Genomic DNA, 10601 nt, shown 5'->3' with positions numbered 1-10601 from the left:
GAATTGAATTATTGTTGTAATATTTAGGCTTTGTTTGGCACGCCACAACTAGCTTATTTTTCGAGCTTTTTTGAATTGTCGTGTTTAGTAAGCGAAAAAACTAATTTTAAAAAGCTACTTGGAGCTTTTCAGGAGATTTTTTACAAATTTCCTAAATATACCCTTAATTAATTATAAAAAAAAACTTATTTTGGAAACTACCTTTTTATGTAATTTTATATATTTCAGCTAGCTTATAACTAGGTTTTACTCAATGTTTTTTTTTATCGTCTAACAGTTAGTTTTTTAACTATTAGCTAGCACGTCAATCACAACCTTAATAACCTTAACGTTAGACGTAGTAACTAAAGATAAAATAGGATAAACATAGTTAAAAAAGAGGTAAATGGAGGATTGGGATAAACAAACATTTCACGACAAAGAACCGATGCAACCCATGATTTCAAGGGCGGGGTCAGGAAAAGTCTTTCTTCGTCATGTTTGACTCCATTAACATCTATAAAAATAAATATTGTCATCTTAATAATGTTTATTTTTGATATTCAGTTTTTATAATATAACTAAATGGGTTTTTTTTTCCATTAAAATCATTTTCACTTAAAAAAACAAAATATTTAATTTTACCTAACACTAAAGGGTGTTTGGATTAGTTTATTAGCTTATTGCTTATTAGCTTATTTGTGGTAGAATAAGCAATAAACAATAAGCATGGAGAGAGATGCTTATTAAAATTAGCTTATTTAGCTTAATAAGTTAGATTTTATCCAAACACTCAAAGTTAGCTTATTGTGGGAATAAGCAATAAACATCTCTTTTTTTCCTATTCAAACACCCCTAAAGAGCCAAAGAATATCCAGATAGATCATTGTTCAATTTTATCTAACTTGAAGGTTAATGGACAATTTCCACTAAATAAAAGGACTTTAACGCAAGTGATACATATTTAGGGACAATATTTGCCAAATTGTTCGTAGCCTGAGGTCCTATTACTCATTAACTCCTACAAGTAAGGGTTATAGTTATTGACCTGGTCCTCAACTTCTGCACTTTGTGAAAATAACTTCCTCGTAACCCACCTTTAAGGGGTATTTAAGTAATTTCAAGTATAGTGTTGAGAGTTGAGATACGAAAAGGACAATATCCATCTTCCTCAGGTAATCTTCGCTCTCTCAATGTCTTTTTGACTCCTCTTCAATGGTATCTTCCTTGTTCTTTTCATTACACACTAATTGATTGCATTTTATTATATTAATTATCCATTAATTCTCTGTTAATTGCAACTTAATTACTTTCAGTTTATAAGTTTATTTAACCTTTTTCGTAATGAATTATATGTTTTTTTTTTGTTGCAGATACATAAGTAAATTATTCATCACGTCAATGGCTCTCAGCTTCTACAACAATTGGTCAGGCCATGACGCCGCCTACTCCTCTATTTTCCGGCCACCGTCACCATCGCCGGAGCTGTATACTTTCCATGAAGACTATACATTTTACGATACCGGATTCAGCCCACTTTTCGACCCTAACTACAGCAACAATCTAGAGGTAATTCCCAGTTTGGGGTCATGTAATTATTCAGATGTTCTCCCACCAGTTATACCCACCGGAAATGTATTGCTTCCGTCGCCGGAATTACTTCAAGTCTCCAGCTTTACATATCAAGATCCTTACTACAACGTACCCAACTCGGGTGCTTTTGATCATGCACATTTGTCCCAATTTTGTACGGAGTATAGAATGGTGCCGGAGATACCATCAGAACTGCCGCCATTGCCAGAAATCTACCAAGGTGGTGGTTGTGCTGCCTCTTTGCCTCCTTGGTACGACTCTAGATACGGGAATCGTATCGATCAGGATGAGGAGAGCTGTAATGTACAAGTGAAGAAGCAGAATGTAGGTAACGGAAGAAGGAGCTTATCAGCGCAGAGTATGGCGGCGAGAGTGAGGCGGAGGAAGATAAGCGAGAAGACGCAAGAGCTAGGAAAGCTTATTCCCGGCGGCCATAAGATGAACACGGCGGAGATGTTTCAAGCTGCTTTCAAGTACATCAAGTTCTTGCAGGCTCAAGCTGGTGTTCTAAAACTCATGAACTCAATTCCGGTAATTAAATCTATACTACTATATCCATGCATATCACAATTGTGAGTATATTTATGAACTAGGTATTGAAAAATTAAACAACTATAAAAGAAAGAAAATTTTCAATCTTTATTGCATGTGGTACGATTTAATTTGTAAAGAATTGTAGCTGTGGTAATTAAGGTTTTTTTTAGTCTAATTATGGGTTTAAAAAGTTAACGAAAGTTATGGTTTTCTGCAGGAAACTGAAGAACTGTTGCGTAATGGCGAAATGCAAGGCTTGGTGACGTGTACTTTGATGCAAGAGAAGTTGTACACTGAAGAGAAGTGCATTGTGTCGAAACATTTTGCAGAAACCCCAAGCAAATGATCATCAACCTGAAACCAACAATTAACTGCTTTTTGATTTATTTTAACTTTATATCTTATTTAGTTGATCATATATTTAATTTATTTAGTAGTTTATTTTGGTATAGTAGTTACTAGTAAATTTAGGCTTAATTCCCTCTTTTTCATGGGTATGTTGGATCTTCATTTTTTTTCCTTTATCTTGTAAATATGTAATCTCATTTTCAAGAGAAAGGAATTCATATTTATAGTTTATTAATATTTCATGATAAGTTCCGGATTGCTTTTACAAGTTTACCTCATTATTGCATATAAAAATTAATAAGTGGCATATAAGAAATTATTGAATATCTTATACGACTTTTGTTTAGTAGGTAATATGTAGTTAATGATATGTATCTGTTATTAATCAAGTAATAAACTAATGAAGTAATAAGTTACAAAACTAACATTCTTTTATCTTTTAAAAAAAGTTTTTAATTTTTTGAAGGAAATTTATGCGTAGATTGGTAGTGTTAATATATTATTTATATGTTTTGCATACAATACATATATACAACAAACATATGACTGAAGCATACACGACTATAAAATGAAAGTAACATGCTAAATACTGTTTTATAGACTTATATCCAAAAAAATTAGGAAATCAAACTATGATTTAGAAATATGATTATATTTTCAACGGTTGAAAGTACTAAATGTAATGTTTGATTATCCATGTCCGGGAGTCTTGTGAGAATTCCTCAACAAATAATTACTTATTAATATACAAGTTAATAACCTTTGGCAAAAGAATCGATTACATAAGGTTAGTTTGCATATAATAAGAGACCAAAATTTAACGTTTTCATAGTGCGGGGTGTTGTAAGTAAAAGTAGCCTTAATCAGTTAATCTTCTCCTGGTTTTTAGGGGGGACGTTAATCCCCTATTGACTGTTTCTCCCATGCACGTTCCTCAACCCCCTTTATATAGTTTAGTAAGCTAATGGTCCACTCTCATTCAATAAAAGCTCTTCCATCGTCAATGGCGGCTTTCAGCTTCGCCACCAACTGCCACTGGCCAACATTCCAGCAACTCCACCAAGACACCGCCGTCTTCCCTCCATCACCGGAGCTCTTAAGTTTCCATGACAACTTTACCTTTTCCGATACTTGCATCAACAACCCATTCTCGTCATTGGAGTCGAACCATCACTTCTCAAGCTTCAACAATGGAGTCACCACCACCAAACTCTCATTTCACAGTCCCGTCAGATACCCCACTTTATCATCATCTTATTTGCCACCCATCACCACCCAACAACATCGCTTACCGAAGCCATTACCAGACCTTACCCAATTATCCAGCTTTACTCATGGCCAATATTCTCCGTATCCCCAAAATCCTAATGTATGGCCCATGGAGCAGTTGCAGCCGGAACTGCCACCATTGCCGGAAATCTACCATTATGGTGGTTCTGCAGTTGATCCTGTGATGGATACGTTTCAGGTTAAGGAAAGTAATGGTGTACATGTGACGACAGGGAATCGTAATGTAGGGGGGAGGTTATCAGCGCAGAGTATGGCGGCGAGAATTAGGAGGCGGAGGATAAGCGAGAAGACATTAGAGCTAGGGAAGCTGGTACCCGGTGGTCATCGGATGAACACGGCGGAGATGTTTCAGGCGGCTTTCAAGTACGTCAAGTTCTTGCAAGCTCAAGTTGGTGTTCTGCAACATATCGGCTCATCTCAGGTACTTCACCGATTGCTTTTTTGCCTTTTTCATATCAAACACTAATTTGGATTTTTCATTTTTCATATTAAAATAAAGTTATACACTTCATGGGTCAATTTAAGATTTGACCAGTTTTAAACCGAAATTAAGATTTTTGGTTTCATTATGTTTTATTTTTTACATATAAGTAATATATATTACATAGTATGTAAGCAAAGAAAATACAAACACAATCGAGATTCGAGACTTTGAACCCAAGAATTTATGGGGCAAAAATGTTACTTGTAAAATAGTAAGGGCCAAAATGAGAGAGAACTAGAAAACTAGGGTTCAAAACTGTTAATTGACAAAAAGTAGAGGTCAAAATGAATTTTACATTTTTTTCACGATGATGTGCAGGAACAAAGTGAAGAACTTCACGCTTTGGTTACGTCCCGTTCCGTTCAAGAGAAGTTATATCATGCGGAGAAGTGCATTGTAACCCGGACACTTGGGGAATCCTTGGCCGTTGATCATCAAGGAATCAATGATAAATGATCTCAAGAGTTTAATATTTGCCTTTGCGATTTGGAGTACAAGAGATGTTATAGAAGTAGAGAAGTGCATAGGATTTTAATCTAGAGTATCTTATATATGTACTATTTTTGTTTTATATTTATCGTCTAAATTTGTATGAGATGGTGATAAGTGAAATTACAAATAAATGGAACGATAGAAGTAGAGGATTAGGCCATTTTTATTTATTGTTATAACTAGATTAAATTACATAAATGCTTCATTCATGTGAGGTTGTATTCTTGGTCCAAGTTTTATTTGATTTATTTCAAAGGCACATCCCCACCTCCGCTCGATTTCTTTCAATTCAAAAATATAAATCTAAGGTTTTCATCATGAGTTTTTTGCAGGTTTTATTGGCTTAGGGGTGTTTGGCTTAGCTTTTTGAGAGGAAAAGTTCTTTTTGGAAAAGTTGCAAAAAGTCACGGTTACTTGACTTTTCCAAAAAGTTGATTTTCCTTATATGAAAAAGTGGCTTTTACAAAATCTTTATGTATTTACCAAACATCTTTTAACTTTTATCTTCTTTAAGAAGCTAAAACATGGTTTTAAAAGATAAAACAAACACCCTCTTAGACTATTAGGTGTATGCAAACGTTTGGTAATTTGGTTTTTGTTCCAAGTGCAAAAAATAGTAATGTACTTTGGTTTTCTATCTTAGTTTAAAAATAACAATCTACTTTAGCATCGTAAAATGCATGTTGAATTGGTAATTTTGGTTTTGTGGTGATTATTTGCTAAAATGTTTGATAATTGGGTTTCTGTCCCAAGTGCGAGAAATAACAATGTACTTTGGTTTTCTATCTTAGTTTAAAAATAGCAATGTATTTTGATAGTTTTTATTTATGTTTGACAATCTAACTTATAAGTTTATATATATATATATATATATATATATATATATATATATATATATATATATATATATATATATTGTTATTAATTATGTAGTTGGAAAATCTCCGTGCAATGCTCGCCGACCCGGCATGTAGAGATAAGCTTTATTCGTTTTTTCAATCTCACAATAATCAAGGAAACGATGGGAACGAAGATGATGGTATGTAAGGATGCGTTTTATTTGCATATGTTGTCGTGCTTTGCTACTTGGTAGATTGTAAAACTTTGGTTGTTTTACTACTCGGATATTATGACTTTTGATATTTAATTGTAATCGGATGTTTGTTTGTAATTTGCATTGACACTATTATGTTTGATATTTAATCAGATGTTTGTTAATATTTAATTTGTAATTAGCGTCGACACTATTATTTTTGATATTTAATCGAATATTGTTATTAACGGCGACATTATCACCGCCAACCAAAATCATTAATTAAAAGAAAATAAAAAAATGAAAACTGTTATTACCGGCGACACTTTTACCGGCGACATAGTTATTAGCGGCGACACAACTCATTTGCGACGACATGGTCAATAGCGGCGACGTTTCTCATTAGCAGCGACAAAGTGATCAATAGCGACGAAGTAGTAGCAACGACGCGTCGCCGCTATTAGTATTATTGGCGACTTTTGGGATTTTTACCAGCGACTATTGTCGCCGGTAATGGCCTTTTTCCTTGTAGTGCGCCCCAACTTTGTGTTATTAGATGTGGTGATATTAGGATGTGGTAATGGGAACGGGAGATAACACCCAATCAAATCATTTTTTTTCTCTTTTTCACTTTATCTTTCTAATCTTAACACCATGTTATAATATGTAATAACTTTTTCTCTTTTTCTCTCTGAACATCATGTTATAACATGTAATAACATGGGAATACCATGCTCACTTCATATTATAACATGTAATAACATGGTGTTATCAAATCATTTTTTTTCTCTTTTTCACTTTATCTCTCTAATCTTAACACCATGTTATAATATGTTATAACATGTAATAACATGGGAATATCACGCCCACTTCATGCTATAACATGTAATAACATGGAAACACCGTTACCCACAACCAATAGTCTTAACTAATTTCTTCATATATTGTTTAAATTACATGAATGGTCCCTATGGCTTAGGGTAATTTACGTGTTTGGTCCCTAACTTATTTCTTTAACTCGGAAGGTCCCTACCGTTTGTTTTTGTTACGCGTTTAGTCCATGTCTTACCTAAAAAACTATTTTTCCCTTGATTTTTTAATTTATTTAAATAAATAAACCCTCAACCCTAACCCCATCACCTTACCTTACCTACCCCCTATTTTTCCCTATTTAAATAATAGTCTTTTGAGGTAAGACAAGGACCGAGCGTGTAACATAAAAAATAGTAGGGACCAAGTGCGTAACAAAAAGAAACAATAGGGACTTTCCGAGTTAAAAAATAAGTTAGGGACCAAGCGTGCAAATTAACCCAAACCATAGGGACCATTCGTGTAATTTACTCATATATATCATATATGGGGTTTGGAAGAGGTTGCAACATGTTGATTTTTAGAGGTTTTATTTATTTATCAAAGAAAATGTTGAAGCTTTTGAACGTTGGTGAAGAATTCGTTTATACAAAAGGTTTAATGAGGAGGTGAAACATTCGAGTCTTTTGGATGACCATTCCACCGCCAAGTTGACCATTTAGCAAAAGTATCATGGTTTCAACCCACAATCTCAACACTTTCTTTAACTATGACATCGTTTCTCTAACCTGAATGATTTTATAAAGAAAAAAACAAAGTTAATCAATTCGTTGGATGTTAGGTTATGATCAGTGTGATCTTATCATTCAATCTACTTAATAGTATCTACTGATTAAAAATACCTAAACTAGAATTTAGTTCGAATTTTGATTTTGAGCACTGTACTTGTCTACTCCATATTGTCTATATACTTCATAACATTTGTTTTAGAATTCCGGTGGTAGATTGATTTGTTGGATGTTACTAGGTTGTTGTAGGGTTTCGAGTTTTGGTTTTAGATTTTGATTTGGGTTTTGATTTCTTTTTTAGATGAAGATATTGTTGGGCTATAGTTAGTGGGTCAGTATGGTGTTTTTAAGTCCATTTCCAGTTTTTGTTTTGGGCCTTGTTTTTTGGTCTGCAAATGTAACCAGCTTACCTGGTCAGTCTTAGTTTTCCTTAAGTCTAGGTTTGTTTCGTTTTCAACTCCTATATTTCAGTTCCTCTCTTTGTTACTGTTTGATGTAACGACTATAAATTGGCCTGCTTGTTGATGAATAAAGTACTTGAATTTCAGCAATATATGTGTTCCATATCACTTTTAGCTCCTTCAAGTGGTATCAGAGCATAAAACACCAAATTCGTGTGGTTTAGAGAGTGAAGTGAGACAACTGCTATGGGAGATGAAACAATACAGTTTTAAAGCCCTTGTGTACCAAAATTTGATGGAGATTATGATAACTCGAGTATGGTTATGGAGAATCTCCTTCGATCAAAAGAGTATTGGAGAGTGGTTGATGAAGGGTACCAGAAGATAAGAGCAGGAGAGCAAGTCACAACGACTCAAGAGAAGAACTATGATGATAACAAGCTTAAAGATCTAAAAGCTTGCAACTATCTCTTCCAATAGATAGACAAATCGATCCTCAAGACCATAACGAGGAAAGAGACGGCCAAATAGATATGGGGTGCCATAAAGGTCAAGTACTAGGGAAATGCCAAAGTAAAAATAGCCCAATTACAAAGGCTTTGACGGGAATTCGAAATGCTAGAGATGAAGATAGGAGAGACAATAACATAATACATAGGGCGTGTCATGGTCATAGCAAATGACATGCGAAATTCAGGATAGCACATGCCTGATGTGAAGATTATCAAAAAGATACTTCGCACCATGACAGAAAACTTCAATTTCGTGGTGTGTACAATAGAAGAATCTAAGGACTTGGATGCAATTACAGTAGATGAACTACAAAGATCATTACTGATACAAGAATAGAAGATCAGGTGTAAGCAAAATGATGAGCAGGTCTTAAAGGTGGAAAACAATCAGAATGCCAGTCGTGGAAGAGGAAGAGGCAGAGGATCTTCCAATCGAGGAAGAGGAAGAGGTTGAGGCTGAGCTCAATTAGATAATGGACACCAATTTGATAAATCTGCAATTAAATGTTTCAAATGCCATCAATTTGGACATTTCCAATATAAATGTCCAAATGGTGATCGTCCTGTAAACTATGATGAACACGAAGATAATGAAGAATTGCTCTTGATGGCTTCGTGTAACGCCTGCAGATCCGGGCTAGTCAATTTAGAGGCAATAAGGGTCGAAAACGACTTTTCGACAAAAAGATTATTTAGAATAAATAATCTTAACCAAGTTGTAGAATATGTCACAGGGTTTCCGTACATATAAAGAACGCCGAAATCCGAGTTATAACGAAGAAGTTATGACCCGTCAAAGTTTCGCGTCGGAACCGGCACGGCGCCGGGAAGCGTAAATAGTAAATTTATGATAGAGCGAGATTTAGATTTAGCGCTCTAAACGAAAGTCGTAGAATATGTTAAACTAAGAACTTCGATAAAAAGAATGCCCAAATCTGACTTCATATGAAGAAGTTACGATTTTTCGAAGTTTCGGATTAGCAGTGTACAGTCCGAAATTCGAATATTAGATCGAGCGATTTTTAGCCGACACAACCTAAACGAGAATTGAAGATCTCATTATTAGTAGCGTAACAATAAAAAGACAGACGAAAATGGACATCGGATGAAGAAGTTATGAGATTTTAACGGACCAATCCTGTCCCGACCTGTTAAAAATATAACTTTAAAAATAAAGTCAAAATTAGCCGACGGAGTCTAAACGAAAGTTGTAGAGTACGTCTCCACCTACGCGTGGATATAAATAACGTCAAAAACGGAGTTCGTATGAACGAGTTACAAATTATAATAGCATATTTACGTATTAAAATAAAGTATAAATCATATATACGTACACATATATATACATATGTATATATCATTAGAAAGGTATCGACGATGCGGTCATTATAAGACTAATGTTGAGTTCTTTCGACATTAGTTTAGTGCAAATATCATTAAATCTATTTAAAATAGTATTATAAAGGGGTGTTTAGTTGTTTATATAACTATAAGGTCATTAAGTAATTATGGAGGGTAGTTTTTGTAAATTCAATTACTATAAATAAGAGGCTTGGGCTCTCATATTTCTTGCACCATTCTCTTGATTCAAGAGTCTTTCTCTCCTTATCCCCCGAGCATTTCGGTCCCTCGTGATTCGACTTCTCTTTCTGTAGTTTTAGTATAGTAAGGTGAGCGCTGAAGCGCTGCACGAATCTTTCTTAGAAAGATTCAGCGACGAAGTTCTGCCCCTACAGAGCCCGACTCCTAGCTAAAATCCCCTTGTAAGTAATGCTTATCCTATTTTAAATATAGTTTATATTTAAAATTAGTATTGTTATTATAAATTTATAATAAATATTTGAGCTATTATTATGAATTATATAAGTGTCGTTATAATATCTTTTTAACTACTCGCGGTACGGGGAATCTGGTTTAAAGGGCCGCATAGGGTTGTTGGATTTCAGAAGTGTTATATGCCAAAATGGTCCTGCCCTCCGGTGTTTTATGTATGGCCCCTGTCTGTACATAGTGGTTGGAAAGTATTGTTTAAACGCTTATATAATAATAATAATAAGACTAATAATTAGTCACGGTAAATCTTAGACTAAAATCTAGTGGTAATAATACTAGGTTTCGTCGAAGGAAATTATTTTAAAGTAAACGAAGCGCTGTCCGAGTACCGAGTCACCACCTTCTCAAGTGAGTGCATGGTCCCTTTCATCTTACACATAGATATGAAGTATTTTAATATAAATTACGTGTTATGTGTGCATATTGTCTTAATACTTGCTGTCTATGCTGGTGAAAGATTTTTATACATGTTTTAAATGATGTAAACTGTATAAAGTATTTTAT

The 10601-nt window shown here is 34.4% G+C and overlaps 2 protein-coding genes across 2 annotated transcripts in view; both read left to right on the top strand.

Annotated features, from left to right (window-relative positions):
- LOC145054119 (uncharacterized) overlaps positions 1–2452 on the top strand; it is a 17916-nt gene extending 15464 nt beyond the window's left edge. Inside the window, exons 3-4 of the mRNA XM_079002256.1 lie at positions 1353–2103; positions 2324–2452. Coding sequence (XP_078858382.1) covers positions 1353–2103; positions 2324–2452 — 880 coding nt within the window. The remainder of the gene's footprint in view (positions 1–1352; positions 2104–2323) is intronic.
- A 1005-nt stretch (positions 2453–3457) lies between these two features.
- On the top strand, positions 3458–4684 carry LOC145054108 (uncharacterized). The gene is made up of 2 exons (XM_079002246.1): positions 3458–4165; positions 4547–4684. The coding sequence occupies exons 1-2, from the start codon at positions 3458–3460 to the stop codon at positions 4682–4684; spliced, it is 846 nt and encodes a 281-aa protein (XP_078858372.1).
- Positions 4685–10601: the final 5917 nt, after the last annotated feature.

The sequence above is a fragment of the Lactuca serriola genome, chromosome 1, assembly GCF_051521515.1.
Source record: "Lactuca serriola cultivar US96UC23 chromosome 1, Lser_US96UC23_V15, whole genome shotgun sequence".
NCBI lineage: Eukaryota > Viridiplantae > Streptophyta > Magnoliopsida > Asterales > Asteraceae > Lactuca > Lactuca serriola.
This window is presented reverse-complemented; position numbering and strand designations above follow the sequence as displayed.